General features: G+C 37.4%; 1 protein-coding gene across 1 annotated transcript in view; it reads left to right on the forward strand.

The window, feature by feature from the left end:
* Window positions 1-24,949, forward strand: part of LOC112052427 (protein O-mannosyl-transferase TMTC1-like) — a 155,222-nt gene that overhangs the window by 42,485 nt on the left and 87,788 nt on the right. The window contains exon 2 of the mRNA XM_024091495.2: window positions 16,814-17,879. Coding sequence (XP_023947263.2) covers window positions 17,584-17,879 — 296 coding nt within the window. The 5' untranslated portion in view covers window positions 16,814-17,583. The remainder of the gene's footprint in view (window positions 1-16,813; window positions 17,880-24,949) is intronic.

Consider the following 24,949-nt stretch of genomic DNA (forward strand, 5'->3'; position numbering starts at 1 on the left):
TTAGACTCTGGTAAGTTTTATTAGTACGAGTACCTATTACAGGGAACCAAATCCAAGAACAAGAGCAAATAAAGCAGCTAATACGAGTAAGTAGCACATAAACTGGTTTGTATACATTTGTTAGTTCACAATTGCCATAAAAGAGCTCATGTAGCCGAGAGTCGGAAGCAAAGCGCAATGGAGTGCCGTGATCCTGCAGTTTGCCGTTCGGAACTTTAGCGAGTATTGACGGTGGAGCTTCGCTGTTAGCTCGGTGAACTTTTTATTGCATGCCAATATTAAACAAATTGTACTCGTATTTTAGAAATATAATATTGAACATAGATCCTACTAATATTATAAACGCGAAAGTTTGTATGGATGTTAGGATGTTTGTTACTCTTTACCGCCGCTAGTACTGAAGCGATTTGGCTGAAATTTGCAATGGAAATAGATTTTACTCTGGATTAACACAAAGGCTAATTTTTATCCCGAAAAAATCAATGGTTCCCGAGGTTTGCAAAAACTGATGATTTTGATGATATGAATGTTTGTTACTCTTTCACGCCTCTCGAACAAAATCACGTGTCTCGAACGGTGAAGGAAAACATCGTGAGGAAACCTGCATACTAGATAATTTTCTGCGGGTCTGCGGTAAAGTCTACCAATCCGCATTGGGCCAGCGCGGCGTGGTGCACTATTGGCCTAAACCCTCTCATTCTGTACGACAACCCGCATTGGAGCAGAATGGTGGGTTTGAGCTCCAAATCCTGTCTTCTACAAGGATATGACCAAAATACAAATTAGATTAATTTTTTAGTATTTATTTACGTAGATACAAATGAAGTTGGAATTCCGTCATAAATTAGTGAAATATTCATAATATCAAAGATTTAATAATAGTGTGTCCCAGTCGCGCCGCGCGGATCCAGCGACCGAACTTAATTCTAAATCAATTAATTACTGCGGCTCTTAATTACTATCGCTGGTATTGCGTTAATTACTTTTTAGTAATTACGCTCCCAGTTAACTATAAATAATTTAGAACTAGAACTCAGTGGCTGGTTCGTAGTTAATTATTCTAAGTTTGCGTTAGCAAGATGGAAAATGTTGCAGGGGGATAGATTGGTTTTGCTTGTGTTATGAATGGTCTTCCACTGGGAAACTCTACATCAAGTTTCTTTAAAGTTCTTGCCCATCTATAGCTTATAGAAAAATCATATAGACTATAATAAAGCATAGCAGTGAACAGCTATAACGGGTCTCCGTGGCGCTGTGGTATGCGCGGTGGATTTACGAAACGGAGGTCCAGGCTGCTGGGCCGATTGAGGTTTTCTTAATTGGTCCAGGTCAGCTGGTGGTAGGCTTCAGCCGTGGCTAATTACCACCCTACCGACAAAGACGTACCACCAAGCGATTTAGCGTCCCGGTACGATGCCGTGTAGAAACCGAAAGGGGTCCTCATTCATCCTCCTTCTAACAACTTAGCCCGCTTCCATCTTAGATTGCATTATCACTTACAATCAGATGAGATTGTAGTCAAGGGCTAACTTGTAAAGAATGAAAAAAAGCTGCACCTGAGTAAGTATTTAGCTTCTTATTTTGCTGAATATTATTGTAAAAAAGTGTGATTTTGATAAAATTTGGGCGCCACCTTCACTCCTGCACTCCCCGGCCGGGTGTAACACGACATGGGTTATGCGTCATGCGATAGATGAATGAAATGGAGAAAAAATACGAGCCAATGGAAAAGCTTTCAATTTAAAACCTTTACTCTTAACCTAACCTGTTAGTAAGGTTATGTTAGATGATACTTTAATTCAATATATTATGAAACAATTTTTAACAATTGTAATTAGTGTTCGGAAAAATTCGAGACTCTGGAATAAAAAAAGCCCCAGTTAAGTAAAACATAAGTCTATAAACTTATACCTTTAAAAGATAATCAAGTGAACAAATAAAAACATTTACAGCAATGCAATCGTTAACTTACGCAACTGGGTAACATCAATACCATAGCTTAGTGTTGTTGTGTTGTTATTATCGCAATAGACGGCACAAATTGAAATCACAACCGGCCCATACGCTTCGGCACCGCCGTCGGTGTAGCTCCCAAATGTGTGTTCCATTGGACATCAACCGGACCACGAAACTTTGTGGTCTGAGAGCCTGTGACAGTCAGACCTACGCAATCTCATAAAACTGATCGTTTGTCAGCACACGCGTACATCGTAGGTATGTACGCTATCACTAGTTTTGGTGGTTTTCGGTAGCAACTCCAAATCTTGAATCGCCCAAGTCCCTATTAAGCGAAACACTCCTACCGTAGGTAAGTACGCTACCACCAGGGTTTTTGGGTAGCAGATTTGTAAGGTCCAAAGTTTGAATCGCCCAAGTATTCATAATTTTATTCCGTGGTTCTTCGAGTCGATACTCAATATGAGAAATCATGTCTCTAGTTGTCTTAGTGTTGTGGCAACCCTTCGAGAAACACCGTTGAATATTAAAATGTAAGGGTTGTGCTGGCTCTCCATTCGAGTGCCAAATTTTTTATGTTACAATCTTTTACCTGTTATAACAGTATTTTTAACCGACTTCAAAAAGGAGGAGGTTCTCAATTCGGTCGTAGTACGAATCAGGTACTTAAAATATTATGATCTACGAGTAGCTTACTTATTTATTTCTACAATATTTTTTTTAGTAATTTTGATTTACTTCTAAAGTATTACATACCTACTACGATATCTAGCTTAATCTTAATTTAAATAACTTTGTTATTGAGACCTTTCATATGTGATAGCCCAGTGGATATGACCTCTGCTTCGGTTTCCAGAGGATGATGGGTTCGAATCCGGTCCGGGGCATGCACCTCCAACTTTTCAGTTGTATGCATTCTCAGAAATTAAATATCACGTGTCTCAAACGGTGAAGGAAAACATCGTGAGGAAACCTAATTAAGTAATTTTCTTAGTTCTCTGCGTGTGTGAAGTTTGCTAATCCGCATTGGGCCAGCATGGTGGACTTTTGGCCTAACTCCTCTCGTTCTGAGAGGAGCTCAGCAGTGAGCCGAATATGGGTTGATATCGAATGAGACCTTTTAAAGGTAAGTACTTGTATAAAATGACGTAGGTGTGGGTGTCACAGGCTCTCAGAGCACGTATTCCGTAGGATATGACCGGACCGCGTCAGCTTATCGGTAAGCGCGTATTTCATGCTCCCTGCATACGACACACTCGCCAGCTTTATACGATTCGATTTGACTTTGTGTCCGGTTCCCTCGTGCTCTCATCTGTGTATATTTACTCCCATCTATTGCTATTGCTTTGGAAGCTCGTATGGGTTTCCAATTCGCTCTTGTGTGCTGCTATTCATAGTCGGAGGTAACTCCCTTTTTTTCTTCAGGTACGATATCGAAAGGTAAAGAAATCGTAATTTACGTCTATTTCTGCTTATTCTTGTAAACATTACATATACTAATAGAGTCTATTAAAGTAAAAGCTATTAATTACGTAAAGCTCAATTTAACATTTACATTTCCCTGCCCACGGCTGAGGTTTAAACGAATAGTGCCTTATCATAGATATAGTCTATCGAAATAAAAGCCATCAATGAAGCTCCAGTGCCTTTTGAACGGCAAAAATCAATAGACACGGCACAATAAAAGCTATTTGTTGCATTCGGAGCGATTACGCGCCACGCGACCATCCGTGCCAGGCACTTTGTATGTTTGACATTTGGACTTGTTTGTGGGGGAGGGGGAGGTATGTACGCAGTGTGCCAGATTTTATTTGTCCGCCTACAACAGTTTAAATACCATCAATTGTAGGCTACAGTGCATAATAAATTGACTGCTGTAACGAAATTTATGTGTGACTAAATTTTAGTTTTTTTCTAAAGTAATTTTTTTTCTATGGAAAAGTTTCTGTTTTGTTGTCCGGTTCTATTTGTAGAGAAGGTTCACCGGTGAAACTACAGGTCTAAGGTTATGTCTGGTATAGGTATTTTGCCATGTATAAATACAGTTTTTATTATTCACCACCTCAATAACAGGCAATATACTCGTAGCATCATGTGGAGCTTATTTTGTCAACCATTATGTTAAAAAATGTATCTTTTACATATTCAGCAAAACAGCGTCTTTTTTCGGTACAAGTAACGAAACGTTTGAGCTTGTTACATTTTGCGTATACAGTCGTAAAAACAAATAAGTTTCCGTAAACATAAATAACCATTTACTGAAATACACCAACCCATATTTTAATAATAAGGTAACAGTTTATTACCTGTGTCAACGTTATGTAAAATTAGGGTTGTTCTCCCCTCTAATAAAATGGGAATGAATTTATTTTTATGCCCCACGCAGTAGGACCGCGCTCTTATAATATATTTTTATTACTGTACGAGTAAAAGAAACATGGTGTGTTGCTCCTTTTTTAGATGTTACACATTCTCTTGCGGAGAATTTAGGCGAGGGCTTGATCCTTGCAGAATAATATTATAAAATATAACAGAATACAGCCATTGTGTAGATGTTTTACCTTCTTTTATAGAATTCATTATTATGTTTTACCAATTAGTTAACAGAGCCGTGATAGCATGCACCTCTAACTTTCCAGTTGTGATATTTTCTTAAAATGCACACAGCATTTTAAGAAAATATCACGTGTCTGAAGGTAAAACATCGTGAGGAAACCTGCATAGCAAAGAATTTTCATAATTCTCTGCATGTGTGAAGTCTGCCAATTCGCATTGGGCCAGCGTGGTGGATTATTGGCCTAACCCCTCTCAAGCCGAATATAGATTGGTAATGATAATGATGAATTAGCTAGCGAAATAATATATATGGAAAACTTTTTGTCATTTTAAAATATCCTAGTAAAAAATTTATATCGAAAATTCATCATCTGTCAATACTTTAATTCTAAATTTCAAAAATAAATGTGCCAGTAGTCCAAAATATCCGTGTTTAATAATTTCTTAATGTTTATAGACTTGTAATACAAATGGCCAAAATAGTACTAAACCATACAATACTAATAACCTGAAACTACTAATAGCAAACAAAATAGTTATAACAACTATTAATTTGTCAAACTAAACGCTTGAACATAAACGCTTTCGGTTAGGAAACAGTTCCAGAACACGCGGTTTAATGTTACATCATCAAGATAATGTCACCCTTGTTACCATTACAGGACTATCGGGGTCTAATAACTGAGTAATATGTGAATCAATTTGTCACTTTGTGCCCCAACGTGCCCCATAAATGGGGCAATAACGCAGTGAATTGACCCCGTGCTAGATTAGGTCGCTTTAGTTTTGGCATCAGAGGATAATCAGGTTACTGTGGGAGCGCGTATGGCTGTCGCAATTTCAGCGGTCGACTGTAAACGGGCTCATTTTCAGCCCTAGTGTGTAAAATGAACTGCATTTATTGGGCACATTATGTTACAATGTATGGCAATCAACGTCGACAATGCGCAATGGCGTATAGTAGTCAGTTGTCGAATCTTCTATCTATATAATCTATATATTCCAAAATTTTACAGGTTTCTAAACTAGATATTCGTCAATGAATCTGTCAGTCGGTCATGATTTGTATTTGTATAAAGGAATATAAACATGTTTTGTTAAATTTATCTACTACTAGCGGACCCGGTCAAGCTTCGTTTTGACATAAGTGCACTTATTCTCTATCCCTACTCTACCCTTCTATACCTCTACCCCTACCCTACCCCTACCCTACCCCTACCCTACCCCTACCCTACCCCTACCCTACCCCTACCCTACCCCTACCCTACCCCTACCCTACCCCTACCCTACCCCTACCCCTACCCCTACCCTACCCCTACCCTACCCCTACCCTATCCCTACCCTACCCCTACCCTACCCCTACCCTACCACTACCCTATCCCTACCCTACCCCTACCGCTTGACTCTTAAACGATTGTATGGGAAATAGAAAAGGGCAGTTTTTAGGGTTTTCCCGGAAATTATTTGAATTTTTCTCACCTTGTAAACCTTCCCTATACCTCCACAAACATTTTAAGACCAAGATAAGATAAATCCGTTAAGCCGTTCTTGAGTTTTAGCGAGACTAACGAACAGCAATTCATTTTTATATATATAGATTGTAATACGAGTAGATAAGATGGTGAACCTGATATCGTTTACATTTGTCCGGCATCTTAACTGTAGAGCTATTGTTTTTATAGTATGTGCCAATTGATAGAATGGTTGTCCGTCATCCTTTTTCTCACAATGGTGTGAAGTATAGGAAATATTACTTAATAACTTCCGAATTTGTACAGAGCCCTCTACGACCTGAGTTCAAATACTTCCACTTGCTCTTTTGCTGTTATTTATTTTAATTATATAGATTTTAACTATCAAACATAAACAAACTTCACAACAAAGCACAAACACCTCGACGTACAATGGAATCAGATACACTCCGGGTGCGTTCTGAACAGATTGTATCTGTTTTATCGCTCTGTTACCTGCGCACGTGCGCACGTGACAGTTCACTGTCAATTTCACCCGCGACGGCGCGAGCAGAGTCACGCCGAATTAGGTCAGATGCCCTGACGTGGAGACCCTGGTGAAGCGAGCGTGTATTACACAAATATTCCTCGTTTATGTGAATCGTATCAGAAAGTCATACACATATCTGTGGTTTAAGTTACAAGCTGTAAGCGTATATTATTTTTACGCTGAGGATGTGAATTACCTTATCAGCCGATAGACGTACCCTGCTGGACATAGGCCTCTTGCATGGACCTCCAAGAACAACGGTCTCGAGCCGCCAGCATCCAGCGGCTCCCTCTTGATGTCCTCGGTCCACCTGGTGGGGAGTCGACCAACACTGCGCTTTTCGGTGCGGGGTTGCCATTCCAGCACCTTGGGACCCCAACGTCCATCGGCTCTTCGAACTGAGTGGTCAGCCCATTGCCACTTCAGCTTTGCAACTCGCTGCGCTATGTCAGTGATTTTGGTTCGTTTGCGGATCTCCTAATTTCTGATTTGATCACGCAGAGAAACTTCATGCATCGCCCGCTGAGTGACTTTAAGCCTTCTAATAAAGCCCATAGTCAACGACCAACTCTGGGATCTGTAGGTCATCACTGGCAAAACGCACTGATCGAAGACTTTTGCCTTCAAGCACTGAGGAACTTCGGATGTGAATTATTGTGCGTTAATTTCATGAATTGTCAAATTACCAATTGCAAAAGCTACCATGCATGCATGCTCCGCTTGGTGAAATCCCTATGTTCTAAAAGTGTACGAGTTTCCCAACTGTCCCATTGGTCTAATAGCTTACAATACAAGCTTATGTAGTTTCGGATCACAAGGTCCAGAGTTCGAATTCTGGATAAGGCTTTATGAAAAATTTACAGCCCGATGTTGGGAAGGTGGTAGTGTTACACTCCCGCGCCTCGGAGAACACGTTAAACTTTCGGTCCTGGTCACTATCATTAACATTTTAAAACATTGTTAAAGAAACATTATCACCCTAAGTCCGCAAATCCGCATTAGAAGCGCATGGCGGGACAAAACTCCATGGGAGGGGAGGGAGGCCTGGTCCCTGTAGTAAGTCGTTAACGACGGTTTATAGTGATGATACAACAAATTCAAACCATAAAAGTATGTGTCTCAACTCCCACCGCTTGCGCCCGACGCCGCAATCGCCAAACCGCTCGCTCGCACAACCGATAGGAGACAAAGTTTGAATTGCAAAACTACGGATCTGCATCGCGCGCGAACGCCTCTGGAAATTTCCTCGCGCGAGTTCTTTTGTTCGAGAATACGAGCACAAGTACTGCTTTCGCTTTGACGTGTGATCACGAAACATTTTTATTCGATTTGAGGAGAGATACAAGTTTTTTGCAAACAGCTTTTCCTTGCTACGAGCGCGTTATTGTTTGTTACGTGGTTCTGATTGTTGGCGTTTCTATGTATTCACATTTTTTTGTTGGTAATTAAACCTAAGCGCCCAAAGGTTCTGACAGGACACTCTCTTTATTAGAATTACTCAAGAAACTGTCGTTTGCAAATATTAGATAGCAAAAGTACAGGATAAAGCCCTCTCCTTTAACAAGTGAACATTTGTATGTAAAGTATTAACGTTGATTAGTAGGTATTAGGTAGTAAGTAATGGCTGTTGTATTATTATTTGATAAATATTTGTGTTATCTTTGTATTGTTGGCATTTAGTGACGCCATTCTTATAGACGTCGGAAAGACAGCGATGGAACGACTCATTTGTATTAATTTTCTTGAAAATTCGGCTACTCGGCTGTCAAGCGAAATTCATTACTCCTACATCGCAATAAAGTATAAAATAGATTAGATTTATGAGCGACATTTAAATCTAGGTCTTAATTAGCAGAGGGGCGATTGTTTTGCTTGAAATTGATAAAGGCGCTGCTTAAATTGATAAACTCGCTTTGTGTTATTTATTACCTTCGCTAACGGCGGGGCGTTGCGTTCTAATCTAAAGTAAGGTATTTAGTGTCGGATTGGGAAATTTTATCAGCAGTCACCAAGAGTACTCGATTACTAGCTAACTGTACTAATTATTGTTTCTGTTTACCTACTAGAGCACAACAAAGTTACCCTTGGTAAAAAAGGTAATGTTTGCGGGTCATATAAAGTTTGCACGACAATAAAGAAATTAAACAAAAATCTTTAAATTTAACTTTTTATAATCTTTAAATTAACTAAATTTTTTCAAACCTTATCAAAATTTTTTTACACTTTTTAATATGATCTGTTATCAAAACCGTTAACATCTTCTCACAACATACATTTTCTAAGACTCTAGAAGATACCATTTAAGGGTTCATTCATAATCCTTATTTTTTGCTTTTGCCTTGAGTATGAGCCCTGTGAGGTTATATCATAGGCGATAGAATAGTATCACCATACTTTTTTAATCAGCTTATTAGTACTTTTACTTATGGGCTCAAAGCGAGTCGGGCATATTCTACAGATAACTAGCGGACGCCCGCGACTTCTTTGCGTGGAATTTAGTTTTTTTACAAATCCCGCGTGAACCTTTTTCCGGGATAAAATTGCCGATGTGAGAATAAAATTTATTTTCAATTCAAATTTCAGCCAAATAACTCAAAAGCGTAAAGGAAGAACAAACTTACACATCTACACACAAAGTTATGCGTTTTGTAATATTAGTGTGATATCACGTGATTCTTAGCTGTATTTACATTTCAGTATTTAAACTTAAACTTTATACAACCACTTTATGAGTCCAACTAAAAAAAAAGTATTTAATATACATAATATCATAATTGATACATCTTTTATGAAGATTCGACCAGAAGCTTCCTTTTCACGACAAACTACAGTAAAAGAAACGAATTTAATATAATTCATTAAATATTTCTATTTTTCCAGGGTTTATCAATGTATTAAAACTCCGAAATCGAGTTTCGCAGGCAGCAAGAACTTAAAGCCTCACTCAAAGTTGCTCGCGATAAAAGTTCCAGTCGTCACGGTTTAACGACTAAATCGTCTTAACTCTTGTCCGCCTACAATATTAAGTTTGTAAACGAGTTAATTCTAGTCAAGCAGGGAAATTAGAGCATCAAAGTTTTCATCGCTGCGTAATTAAGGTTAAGGTTGTTATATTTAATTTTGTTTAAGACGAATGTATTTTTTTTATCATGAATAAGAAGATTGCTCGATTGTTATAGTGGATGCCTCGGTTTCACCTGCGTGGTACCGGTTCCCGTAGGAATTCTCTGGTATGCAGGTTTCCTCACGATGTTTTCCTTCACCGTTTAAGACACGTGATATTTAATTTCTTAAAATGCACACAACTGAAAAGTTGGAGGTGCAAGCCCGGGCTGGATTCGAACCCACACCCTCCGGAATCGAAGGCAGAGGTCATATCCACTGGGCTATCACGGCTTCATTATTATACTTTAATATTAATGACACTAATGTTAATATTTAAAAAGTAAAAAATAATGAAATAAAGTGGAAAACAAAGTAAACTCCTTACGAGGAGCGCTACTATTTTTAGAGATGGTAATATCGCTGCCATATCAACCAAAGATGGACTAATGTCATAAATACATCACCAGGATTCCAGATATTCTATATCTGGAATAAGAATTGTAGAGACCTACTCGCTCAGTTATAGTTGTGTATTGAGTTCTTTAACTAATAAGCCCAAACCCAAAGGTTAACAAAAGTAGAAAATTCTCACTGACATTTAGTCTACGATGAAAATGTCATAATGGTAGGAGCTGATGAGCAAATGCCAGGTTAAATAACCAGGCGTTTTTATGTGTGAATATTAAATAAATAAAATGTGTAATCTTCAACCTGCTTTCATACCCACTGCAGAACCTGATTTATACAATAAGAAAGGGGGGGTAAGGAGTCTTAACTCATTGCTCCAATGTGGAGTGACAGATTTCAGCTGATAATGATTAACTCTGTACCTTACGAACAATATTGCCACTGGGTCAAGTATGCATCGTATAAATTAAATAGGTTTGAAGCTTGTTTGCAGTGAGAAAAATAAAACGAATATTACAAATCAATAATACCATAGTAACTGAACATTGACGAATTCGATCTGGTTGACATGGCAGTTTTTTTTCATCATCATTATCAACCCATATTCAAATCACTGCTGAGCTCGAGTCTCTATCAGAATGAGAGGGGTTAGACCAATAGTCCACCACGCTGACCCAATGCGGATTGGCAGGCTTCACACACGCAGAGAATTAAGGTTTCCTCAGGATATCTATCCTTCACCGTTTTGAGACACGTTATATTTAATCTTTTAAAATGCACATAACTGAAAAGTTGGAGGTGCATGCCCCGGACCGGATTCGAACCCACACCCTCCGGAATCGGAGGCAGAGGTCATATCCACTCTTACAATTACATAAAATCTCAAATTACAGCGTCCACATGTAAATATTGTATCATACAGATAGTTTTGTTGAAAATACAGGTGATATACGTCACATGACCGACAAAGAAACCTTTCAGGCTGTAGCGGTCCAGTAAAAAAATTAAGCTATCGAAGGCGCTCGCGGTAAAAAGCAGATCGTGTGAAAGGTCTCAGAGTAAACAACAATTTGTTTACGCCAACGTCACTTATCGAAGGCGAAGGCGGCCGAGTCATTGTTGTTAATGACTCTATTAACGCCTGCCAACTATTAGGGGGTGTTAAAAATAAGGGTGTCAGATTAAGTAATCGAGCTCGTATTTCTCCACGACGATTGTGTTACTTGTTCAAGCTTTTGTTTTTTTAAGTGTATCAATTCAGGGGTTTGGACACGTAGAGATGATGAATGAAAGGAGACTAACGGAGTGATCAGAAGGTAGCACATACGATGTTATTTTTCGCTTTTTAGTTTATTTTTGTGATTTTGAAGTCGGTTGAATTTTTTCGTTAAAAAGATTTTATTTTTCTGTTTTTAGTGTGTCCCAGCATAGTGAACGAAAGTGCTACAGTACAGGCAATTTCGTTATTTTCATTTTAAAATAAATTACTAATCTGGAACTAAACTCTTTTAAACAAAAAAGAATAAAAAAAGAAAATCATATGAACACGATGTCACTTTCTACATATCTTTACAGTGTGACATCACGACTTCCGCTTCTTAGACACTATACGGTGTAGTCTTGAAGTACAAGTATTAAAACCTTTTTTTAGAAATCGGTTAACAAAAGGGATATATTTATGCCGAGGGTGACTGTAATTGTTGGACCAGAAAGGCCAAAGTGAAAGTTCCTAGACTAAATCCAGAATATTCCCAGTAAAAGCCAGGTCAAGAGTGCCCTTAAACGACGAAGTTGTTTAAAACGATTGTTACAAGAAGCGAGGGATATATGCAAGGATTGGAGCAACTAGCAAGCCTCCGCCTACCTCTGCGGGAAAGATTAATGCATGTAATAGAGATGCAACAGAGACATGATTTGTTAAAGGTCAACATTTATTGAATGGAAGTAGAAATAGGCAAACTAGCAGCAATGATATAACTACTCAGAAACTTATGTTATGTAGGAAATAGTAGTCTGAGACGGATATGACGACGCTCTATCTCGTGTTAGATAGGTGGCGCGACTTGTTTTCGTAAAGTGTAGGGATTTAGAGGGGGTAACGATCGGTTGGCGGGAACGACTTGCGATATCAGGCACCCGTCGTATGGCTTCTGTGTGCTCGTAGCGTTCGAGCCGTCCACATCTCTTGTTGTGTAATTCTTTATGGGTTACTTGGGATAGGCGGAGAGAGTGACTTGAGTGGAAAAGAGGAGTGTTTGTTAACAGTCAAAGGTACCTTTAACTCTACATACAACGTTTACAAGTGCGTGACTTCACTTAATCCTTTGTTCGACATTAGTTTTCTTATTTTTATCCACTTCTGAGTCTGCTAAAACTTATCTTCGTCAAAAATGTAATAAAGTATTTTTAAATAAACGAAACATTACCTTGATAAAAACTTTTTATTGACTTTTTGGAAGTGTAGAATTAAGAATGTTTCGGTTTGATGGAGATAAGATTAATCGCTCAAGTACGAAGTGAGCGGCGAAGGAGGAAGGGTGAAATTAACATTTAAAATCCGACCAATCCTCCAGATGAGGCAAGATGGATTACTCATTAAAATTTCAACCAGTTTAAAAGTGTTCAGACATGAATATTAAACATAGAATTGGCTGAAATTGTAACTTATGACTAACTACGAGTACTTTTAGAAGATCTACATTTAGAGATTCATAAATAGGCTAGTCGATACAGCAAAATAAAGACATCAAGCAAGGAATGAGAAACTAATAAGCTGCCAACCTTCATTTTGGTATTCTAAAAAAATGTATTTATTATTTTTTTTGATTATTTTTCAATGTTTTGATAACTATTCTGTTGATTCCGGCATGAAGATGAACCTAAAAAAGCAATGCTCAAAAACATCAATTCAGCAGATCTTGTGTTGCAAAGTTTTACCTACTTTGTTAAGTTTTACTTGAATTTCAAGTGATTAATAAGATATTTATTAAAAGAAAAATTATGTGTAATACATTTCAAAATATTATTATTGGCTCTAGTGATGTTACCAATCATTTATTATGAGAATTGAAGAGCAAAAACTTATAACATTTGTTTTTTTTAAATATTATACGCCTAATCGATTTTGAGAGTAGCCTACCATCAATAAAGTTATTAAATAATTGTAATATCATTACCTTATTAAATAATTGTAATATAAAGTAATTCGCAGTATTTATAATGAAGAGTCCTTGAAAAATCATCGACTTACGAACTCAGGATTAATTTATGTCCTAACTCCGGACTCGAACTCCGGACTTCCAGCAACACTAAACATTAGACCATTGGGCAAGTTGATAGATTAGTTTACCAAAAACTTGTAGTTGCTCAGTATTGCTATCATCAGTTAGTGAGCTGGCGCTGTGCGATCCATCGTCGCTAATCAAGTTACTGCTTCGGCGGACAAATGACCCTCGAGTTGGTGATTGATCGCCGGCTCAGCGCTGCGGCGACGATAATCCCAGGGGCATCTCTATATACCGGCATATGAGCGTGCTGTGGTCACACCTCCGGCAAATTAAATAAGGGTTCCGTTTTTGTACTACGTACGTTCGGAACCCTAAAAAGCTGAAAGTTTACCAACCAGTTTATTTTCATTCGTATTATTGTGTTAATGATTATATAAATTTTCAAATGCAATGCACTGTATGTTTTAAAACTAAGTAAGTTTTAAAAATTATTGTAAAATGGTGATAAATTCAAACCTTGGAACCTTCTTAACTTTAATTTTAAGCTTTTGACTTTAATTATTTAGCCATAATTAAATGAAAATAAATAAATTCAGACTTCGACATGTTGTTACCGTCGGTAAGTATGGGAGGTAACTATGGAGTTTGGATAAAGGTAGCTTAGTAGTCGGTAAGTCTCAAAAGTCCACCCAGATTCAACAAATAAAGTTAAAAAAAGAGCATTTGTCCTTTCTCAGGTTCTCAAAGTTTTACTATCTACCTCTAGCCACCATGGTTCAAAATCTACAGTTGCTTACCGTTGTTTACTTGAAAAATTTTCAGTTTTAAATGAAGAAGGTCTGGCGATCACCAGCTTTTGATCTATGTAGCTTTAAGGGGCTTCAGATCGCAGTGTGAGACAGATAGTTCGGATTGCTTCCATGCACGACAGGGACGACAACAATGCAAGTGACAATGCGCGCAAATTATGATGACACAGTTTTCCTTCATAGGGTTCCGTATACAAACGGGACCTGTTCGTTGGCTTCCGCTGTCTGTCTATCTGTTTCTTACTGTGATTATATCACGTACCGCCAAGCGATTTAGCGTTCGGGTACGATGTCGTGTAGAAACCGAAAGGGTGGATTTTCATCCTCCTCCAAACAAGTTAGCCCGCTTCCATCTTAGATTTCATCATCACTTACCATCAGGTGAGATTTTTAATCAATAGGTAACTTGCAAAGAATAAAAAAGAGTTAATGAAAATCATGGCTTCACGAGCACGGGGGTATAACAAAACCAAACTCCGGCACCAACTTACAACAACCGGGTACAAAGCCAGGAGTTGGGAAGTATCATACTTTGCAGGGTGATATTTGAGGTGCCAGTGCTTTTACAGTCTTAAGGTATTCCTTAAGACTGTACGAGCACTGGTTGACCTATTGGTCAACCGTAAATTTGTATTGCAGATAAATCCCTGTATTGCCTTTTGTTGTTATTGAATAACTATCGGGTTGGCCGTATGTATTGAATCGTGCGCCTACCGACACGATTTCATTGGTTGTATTGAATCTTACCGATCGTGTGTTCTGAGTAAAAACGGTCCTTACCCGCGAGTATTGAAAAAATTGAATTAAATGCGTGACGTCTAATTAACTGGTGCATTGCCTGCCTACCCTCAGGGTCAGACACATTAGGACCTATATTAGAGAAGGAATTTTCCGTTTTGTACAATTTGTGTCTGTTCTAGTTAAGAACCTTATGCACGCCCTACAGTAGATTCTCGCATAAGTGGATCAGACCAGTTCAGACCTGCAGACGGCGTGTAGACGTAGTTTATCGAAATATTTTGACAAACAACAGACGCCGAAATGGTTATTTACACTCGGCACAACACATGTTGTGAGAAATTAACATATTTCCTTTGGCGTGCGAATTTGTATGGTAAAATAAATTCGAGCGAACATTTTTGGAGCGCGGGCCGCGCGCGGATTTATTTGAAATTTAATCCCGAAACGCGATATTATGCGAGATTTTTCGCAACAAAGAACTCGGCACGTGATCGTGTAGCTTATTTAAAACATTATTCATTTTCGGTGATCAAAGAAATGGGCCTACATAATTAATATTCGACTAAAATAAAAGAGTACAACCAAGTTTATACTGTTGAATAAATTAGCCAAAATTTCAAAGAGGGATGATAAAGGAAACAGGATATAAGAAAAACCAATTTCAAATTTATTGTCTCTGTACCTTAGAATCAATTTACATGTGTTTGGAACAAAATTAGCTTTGATTGTGTCACCTGCTTACTCGTAAACGATTTTCAGTTTTTCTCTTAAACCAAATGAAATCCCAAGTATAAGACTTAACGGTAGACTTACGTTACAAAATGATTCTTCGTCATCATATATATAATACGGGGATAATATCATAGCATAGCATAAAGCCTTCCTCGATAAATGGGCTATCTAACACTGAAAAAAATTTTCAAATCGGACCATTAGTTCCTGAGATTAGCACGTTCAATCAACCAAACAAACTCTTCAGCTTTATAGAATCTAAAGTTAGCATACATCCAATGAATCGAGTCATCAGCTTGCTGTGTTAAATATACCTGATGGTAAATGGGACCGACCTCTATAAACAGAGCAATACTTAGCAGAACAACAAATAACCAGGTCCTAGAAAATGCCGCCCTGTGTCCTCCTCATCAACCTGAGACGCAGGTGAGGTTTATGTGCCTGTAACTACACTGTCACTGTCACTCAGCAATGCTGCTTTGAAGCAAATATAAGCTTGGTGGTAGTACTTCCTTGCTCAAGGTTTGTCATAAAAACCGTCTACAACTATAAGTAAAGTTTGCACGAGTATCACGATGCAGATGGACGCGCATGTCGTAATCCCTCGGCGAGCAACTTTTCCCATCAGCTGCGAATTTTCACAAACTTCCAACTTTAATCTAGATAAGCGATTTTTAGAAACAATTTACAAAATATCATGGAAATGCAGGGTTTAAATTCTTTTTAGTTTTCATGTTAACCTTCATAGCCTGCTCTTTCTTGTTTTTAGTTTATTCAACAAATATCAGTGTTTGGTTCTAGGCAGTAGGTATTTGCTGGCCTCTGACCACGGAGTCTTTTAAGTTATAAAGTGCAATAATAGAATTTTTCAGACGACATCGAACAAGCAGCGTTATTTTTTTTTATTTATGATACTGTAACAGCCTTAAAAAACTGTTAGTCAAAAATAGTAACGGGCGTAAATAGTCACTTTGCGGAAAATCATTATACTGACTAAGAAATTATTTTTTTTGATGTTATCCGCGAACGACCCATGAATCCAAGCGACATTTTTTCTACAGAAATTTTCACCTCGAAATCTGAGCATCTTCAGAAGATTTTGACGCTACAACGTTCCGCTTCAAATTTCGGATAATAGCAAATTGAATAAATTAGTCACTGTTAGTCTTGATAATGTAACGATCAAGCCTCTTCATAATTAGTACCCATTGAAAACAAACTTGTATGAGAGAAATCTAAAAAAAGACCTCTTTAACCCATTCCCATTTTTTGTTACAGACGAAACAACAGAGCAGAACATAAATCAAGTGGAAATTAAAACAGAAGGGCCGCTCATACTGGAGTGAAGTAATCATAAAAAACCAAAATAAAAGAAAAGGGTCGGTCGCCATCTTCCCAGGCCCATCGTTTAACCTCGCCCACTCATGAATATGACATCAGTGGTCCTCGCTTGTCCGCCATGTTGATTTATGCGTCGGTGATCCATCATCCTGGCTAGCCAACTCGGAACCTCGGAAACTTGAACCGATTGCGTATGCATGGACTTTTGTGACAGATCTACCATTCGGATGGATTGCAATGTTTTTGGATCAACATAAATTTTATATTCTGATCTGTAAAACGAACTACGTGCAATAGTAGTTTCAGTTTTGAGTTAAATCTTATAAAACAATCAATTAAATACCTAAGTGTTAAATTTCATAACAAAGAGAGCGTTAATAATTTGATAAAGTAACTAAACGTCGTAATAACAAGTTTTTTAGCTATTTTACAAAACATAAAAAACTCTAAATTTAGATAGTAGGCGTGCAAAAACGTGAATTAAGTAAAAAATGTTTTTAAAGACCATTTACCTGCAGTATTTAAAAACCAACCTAGTTTCTTAAGATAAATGGAAAATCATGTAAATAAATTAAATGTCAACCGACAAATAAAATGGGAATTCCAAGCAAGCGTTGTACTTCCGATTTAAGTCCAGTCAATTTGAGGAAAGAAAAATCTCGACTAGTGTGAAAAATAAGGTGAAAATATAGTGTAAAAGTGAAGCCATGCGTCGCCGTCCCCTACCATCGGTCCGCGAAGACTCGAACGCGAAATTCTGGCGCGGTTTCTGCGACAACGAGTGGGCTGTGTACGCGTTGGTCGCGTCGGTCGGCGCGCTCACGTATTCGAACAGTTTGAACGGCGAGTTCGTGCATGACGACATACCCGCTATAGTGACGAACGGTGACGTCACCGGCGCTAACCCTGTACTGAAAATACTCAAGAATGACTTCTGGGGCACGCCGATGTCAGATACGGGCAGTCACAAGTCGTACCGACCGCTTACGACGCTTACCTTCAGGTGAGTCTCTGAATATTCCTTTGATATGTATTATTACTACGAGTATATACTGTTTTACGTGTTCAAGCTAATATAGGGCTATATAAATAACACTAATCAATTGTTAAGGTAACTGTGTTATAACATAACGTGTCGTATATAGTCACACATCAGTATTGCCGACACGGCAACTCAGCGTCACCATCTTCCGTCCCATAAATTCGCTTCATTTGATTCCAAGAGGCTCATCAGTACGCGAGACACGCGGCCTTCAAATCGAATATTCTCGCAGGAAATTTGATATACCCACGTGAAATAAAATATGTATCGAATGCGTAACTTACACGATTGATTTAATGTAATATTCACTTATATTCATTGAGAATATTACGTTGTTTGTGTTATCTATAAAATTACGATATAAGCCTCTATTAAAAATAAGTTTATTTATTTGTGAAACGCTTTGCGACCACGCTTTATATTACAAAACGTAGCTTTATAGTATTCGTAATAAACTGGATTTGATTTAAAGGTCAGTTGTAAAGATTTTATATTTTTACATTTTTTCGGATCTGCTCAGGTTTTGATTATATTTTTGCAAAATATTTACGACACCAATTTATTAGCATATTAGTTAAAATTTTTGCCTATAAAATATTAATTGAAAGTCTTATCGAAAAACTCAATACCATTTCCTTAGTGAATATGGTATACAAACATGCTAAAAATCGTACGCGTAGAATTCAGAGCCTTCTTGTATTGCACAGTCGGTTAAACATGGTAGCGTTTAAGTGATACGGTCCCAGCAGTGTATTTCACGTCACTGGGACGGTAACGGGCCACGAGAGGCACAATAAATACTATTAGCTCCTCCGAAACCTTTTATCCAGCGCCGCCATGCGTCACTCGGCCGCCATTACGCGGAGACAACGCGTTTGCTGAACACGGGGGAAACAGGATCGCATGATTTGTTAGGGTCACGACGTTACATTGTCGACCTCTGTTTAACACACACAAGTGAAGTAGTGACTGATGTACCTACTAAAAAAAACGTGAAAAAATTTCGAGACACTTATTTTTTCTTCTATGTAATACTCTGTGACCATTGCTTATCTCAGGAATGCGTCTGCAATCTCTTAAAGTTTGAAAAAAATCCGACTTACCAGTCTAATCTTTTACAAAATTTATTCACACAAACAGTTTATGGCGTAATTTTTTCATCTGTGAAGTAATAAAACTTATAGTTTATATGATTGATTGACCCAACTTTGATGAAAGAAAAAATCCAAAGTTAGTTTTGTTGTTTCATCACTAACACTAACATCTTACAAAAATCTTTGTCAGTTTATGGGACGACATATTTAAAATAGTAAAGTTTGTCCTTCAGAAGAATATTCGGTGATTTCATAGTATCCTTTGAATTTCCATATATACATTTTTTGTTTTTCCTCTTCTGAATTTTATTTGTATTTTAGCAAAATCAAACAACAACACATAAATCAATTTACTCGTGTATATAAGAGGATTTCATAACACCCCATTATGAAATCCGGGCAACATTCCATGTCTGGATTATGGAATGCGAGGCTACTGTCCGATATCCACTATCCCGTAGTATCTATCCCGCCGACAAAGAGCGACACAAATACTTACACTTTGTGGTGTAGTCATACTTATCAACGTCAGTTCCGGACAGTGTTTAGTGTTTAGTCAGGGACTGAGAATATATGGGTTACATACAGTTCCTGTTAGCTATATTTTAATTTAATTTCTAAAATTTATGTAATTTGTAAATAATATATCCAAAATATATCCCTGAACTGCTATTGCTTTGTTTGTCACGTGACATTTGGCTAAAATTTTAACACGGAAGTTGATGGAAAAAGTATTTTTATATTTTTCAACATTCACTTGTTTTATTTCTTAAGTTGCAAGAGCTTTGATAGTCCACTGCGAGCGGTCCAATAATCCCTGACCCCGATATGTCTGAATGAACCCTTATTAATTGAGCGATGAGGCCGTTTCACTTTATTGGATAATCTCGATGGTATTCGAGTAATTTCCTTATTGAAATGCTATGTTGATGGAGACAAATGCTTACAATGTGCCAAAGCTCAGATTTTGTAGAGACAAGCATTTTCTCGTCTTATTTTATTTGTGATTCTTTTATAATATAAACTTTGTTTGCTTGCTTGTTACATCTTAAATACTGAGTGAAGATGATAAAAATCAAATATCTTCCTGAAAAACGTAAATTACTTTGACATCTTCTGCATAAAAATTTAACAAGCTAATGGGATTACTAGTTGGTTAGTCGGATTTGAATAATCCTTTGTAGATCAAGTGTATGTTAACTTTTACTTTGCTTCATCTTTATATCAATTTTAAATATTAAAAGTCTCATAAATATATATCCATATATGACATCTTCTTTTGGATTCGGAACTGAATAATCCTTTGTAAATCAAGTGTGTGTTAACTTTTACTTCTTGAAATAACAACTATAATTATTAAATATTCTTGCGCAGGTAAAGGTAATAAGGGGGCATATACCTAGATTAAACACCAACTTAAAAATAAAAAGAGATATTGTGACAATAAAGCACGTTACATAGTATGTGTATTGTACACATGGAGGCAACAGCTGGGGAGAGATAAAAACAAGCGGGTGATGAAGCGAAAAATAAAGTACACAAAACTGCGAGCGCTTATTAAAGATCACGAAGCTTATGACGGCAAAAATTAATAAAAGGGTTAATGAAAAATAACTTGATCTCGCCGCGCCCCCACCCGCACGGAGCACTCTGATTTATATTCCCGGAAGATGTTTCATTGCGGGCTTTTATAGACGTTTTGTACCCGTCCTGTGGTGTAGCCAAGCTTTCAGATCTTTAACAAATTAATATTGACAATATAAGTGATCACCAGGCGGACTGACGACATCAAGCGAGTCGCTGGGAAACGCTGGATGCAGGTGGCTCAGTATCGTGATGTTTGGAAGTTCCTACAAAAGGCCTATGTCCTGCAGTGGACGTCCATCGGCTGATATAATGATGATGATGATGAATATAAGTGATATTTGTATAATACAAACGTTTTCTTTTTTGTATGTCCTACGAATTTCCAAATTTATCTTGTAAATTTTGAGATTGAATACGTGGCGCACTGTTTAAAGTTCTGAGGCTATAAGATTCACGAGTAAGATGACCTTAAACGACATTTGTAAGGATTGTCCGACTAATTGCTTAAAATCTCATAACAAAAAAAATGAGCACATCAAAAGTGTTTTGGTTGCTTGTTCCTGACTCGCACTAAAAGCGAAAACTACTTACAGTGTAGATGTATTCAAGCCAAGAGAGTTTATGCATATTCTAAGCAAACGCGTTCCAACATAGTCTGTACTTTCGCTAGAGGATATGTTGGCTTGATCACAGCCAAAGGTTGCCCTTTAAAAACATGCAACAATTAAGCAAACATGATTTTTTATCATACTTCCACCAGTCACGCACTTGTACCTAAATGTTTCACATGCCATAACAGCCACAGTTTGTCCCAAATATTTTACCTCGAACATCACACAGAGCAATCACTTCCCCGACACGGGTTCCAATATGTCGGAGTTTTTGTGGATTACAACTATCGGGTTCGCTTTGTAACGCGTAGCTCAATATGACGCCTAATATCTCGACAGGGATGAGCTGTATTTGGCTGTACAGAAAGTTTTATCTGCCAAATCACCGGGCAACGACTTCCAAAATATTATTATTACTGGGTGGGTAAATACTTACGGTTATTAAATAGAGTGCGGTTTAATTTTTATGGGTTTAGATTATTTAATTTTCTTAAATCTAAACGTTTGATACGTGACGTGATGTTAGTACCTACAACGGAGTTCTGATAATGTAGCTCTGGTTTGGGGAAAAAAAAAATCAATATCGGCTTAGTGGTTAAGACATGTAAGCATAAGAAACAAAGAAACAAACTCACATTCCCATCTATTAAATTAGTTTGAATTTTCCTTGTTTTATCTAGTTAATAGTTATTTCCAAATTGTACAATTAATCCATTTTTAACACATAAAGTTTATCTCAATTTTATGAAAAATTAAGAAGATACTAGTCTAGCTATTATTACAACCAACACAAAAAGAAGACGGGATGCCTAAAATCTTCAGAGGCTTGTCTTTAATGTTCACGCATTCAGTGCCAACTTAGCCCCCGGCCATTCTAAGCTGCACCCTAGACCATCTCCACAAGGTACATTTTGCACTATCGGTGGAACCACTTCACAAAAAACTAAGACATGACGTTCTAAGAGCTGGTGGAAAATATTGACAGTGTATTTTACCAAAATAAAGTAAAAGATGTAAGTACCTAATACAACTTTTGATAAATTAAAGTCCTAAAGCCGAAATTCAAAATAGTTTTGCTTTATGAACATTCAAGGTTCTTGCCTATAAGTATTTCTATTCTAACAAGCGTACAAAGCAACGAAGCTTAGCTTTCCATCTAACATAAATAAAAGCAATATGATGGTAATTAGTAGCAACTTACACAAAGTTTGAAGTTAGAGATAAAGAAATTTTATTAATTTGACACAGCGGAAACAAGGTTTGCATTTTCCTTTGTGAAACAACACTTTGTCCCAGCAACTATCGAGCAGAATTCGCCGTATCGGCGCTGGCCTTCCATTTCGTGTTTCAAGTTTATTTTCCTAACTCAAACTACCTACTTTGATTTTAATTAATTATTCCCTATAGCGCTTAAACTAGTCTCATTAAAGTTCAGCGTTTAGCAATTATCTACTTAAAACTTCGCACTAGCTCTCAGACTACAAGTACAAGGAAGTAGGTCACAGAGATTCTCAAGACAATGGGAGGCACAAAACGCTTTGATAAACGACACAGTGATGAGTAGGTGGAAAACCCCGACAAACCCCAGCAAACCCTGGGAAATTAAACGCGCTGCTATGATAAACGAGCCCGAAATGGAACGCTTAAAGAAAGTAATTCTGTAATTTTCCCTATTTAACTTACTACGGTTTTTAAATGGTACTAAATTGTTATTTTTATAGCGAGAACTTATTAAAACAATTTTTGTTATGTTAAATTTTTTATTATTAAACTTCAAATAACGTAGAAAGTAAACACTTGAAAAAGTACACAAGTTTGGTTCTAACTTCATCTTTAATTAATATATCTGTGCATTTTTGAAAGCGTGTGTTCTTTATATATATATATATATATATATATATATATATATATATATATATATGTAAATTAAAAGATAAATTTTGTCTTCATCGATAACTAAAAAGTTAATTTATGTAACGTAACTCCAACGTTCAATCTCAATGAAATAAAGTTCATAACTGTTGAACTTATCTATAACAATCGCACGAATAACCGTTTAGTAGGTTCCGTAGGTACAGTTATATCAATATTTTTACTATTTACCCTTTGCACGGAAGGCGGGCAATAAAGCCTCCTGTATTAGTAAATGTTTCGTGAGTTGTGACGAATGCAAGCTATTTGCCAGCGCCGAGTTACAGCGGCCGATCGCAATGCGGTGGTACGGGAGCACGCGACTGCGCCGCTATTTGTACTGGAATGTCTTATTATAATATTTAATGTATGAAAATTACATCATTAGTATTAGGGCCCTTTGTGAAAGAAACTCTTCTGGGAAATTGCTACCGTCACGTGTTTTCATACACATTTTAACTATTCTAGAAATTCTCAGCATGAATTCGTTAGGAAGTTTTTGAAGTTACAACCCTATGCCTTGGAGCGCAAGCCATTTCGGTATTGGTCAATGTATACGTCTAGTTACTTTAATTACTAACCGACTTCAAAACAGGAGGTGGTTCTCAAGTCGACGCGCATGTTTTTTTTAATTCATTTTTATTGTTTGCTACCTCATACTTCGTCATATATTAACCAAGTCTGATTTTTTTTGTGTGAAAGAGTATACGTATACTTCTAGATTGGTCGCATTTAATTTTTACAAAAATCAGTTCATTAATTAAAATAACACAATAAAAACAAAAAAAAATCTTTTTAAAATAAAAAATTAAAGGCGGTGCCAAAAAATAAAATTACCTTCAAGAGCCTATTTTGCACAGCACCACCTTTAAACCGATCAATAGAATATAGTTCCGTATATTTTATCATAATATTTTCTCATTATTCAATCATAATTTTTTTTTAATTAAAAAAGAATATTTGCCATATATTTTATAATATGACCAATATTCTCATTCCCCTCCAAGTAGTCGACAAAGACTGTGCTAGGAGTGGGTACGACAATAGACCAACGGCGCGGGGCTCGAACCACCACCCCTCGGTGATGAGTCCGAACGCTCTTACCGTTGAGCTAAATCTAAACTGATATTATAAAGCTGAAGCGTTTGATTGAATGCGCTAATCTCAGGAACTACTGGTCCGATTTGAAAAATTCTTTCATTGTTAGATAGCCCATTGTTGAGGAAGGCTATAGGCTATTATCCCCGTATTCTTACGGGAACGGGAACTACGCGAGTGAAACCGCGCGGCGTCAGCTAGTCTAGAATATTTCCAAGGAATGTTTTGGTCATTTTCAGCAAATGTTACGACGTGGCAACAGTAGGGCGCACGCTACTACGACTCTATGTTTTGCACTATAATTTCTTTAATACTTACTCGTAAACCAAATTTGAATACTAATAACTTTATTGACCTAGTATGTTTAAATTAAGGCTAAGTCCACACTAGAAGATATTTTCATATGCAATAATTTATTCTGACTAATTCGATTTTCAATAAATAGATTAGTTGGCGGGAAATGCAAATATTTGACATCAAATGAAAAACCATTATCTATAACAGAGCAATACTTTGCCGGGTTTGCTAAGCTCGTATTTTTTTTTTATTCTTTACAAGTTAGCCCTTGACTACAATCTCACCTGATGGTAAGTGATGATGCAGTCTAAGATGGAAGCGGGCTAACTTGTTAGGAGGAGGATGAAAATCCATACCCCTTTTCGGTTTCTACACGACATCGTACCGGAGCGCTAAATCGCTTGGCGGTACGTCTTTGTCGGTAGGGTGGTAA

Source organism: Bicyclus anynana, chromosome 6 (genome assembly GCF_947172395.1).
Source record: "Bicyclus anynana chromosome 6, ilBicAnyn1.1, whole genome shotgun sequence".
NCBI classification, from domain to species: Eukaryota; Metazoa; Arthropoda; class Insecta; order Lepidoptera; family Nymphalidae; genus Bicyclus; species Bicyclus anynana.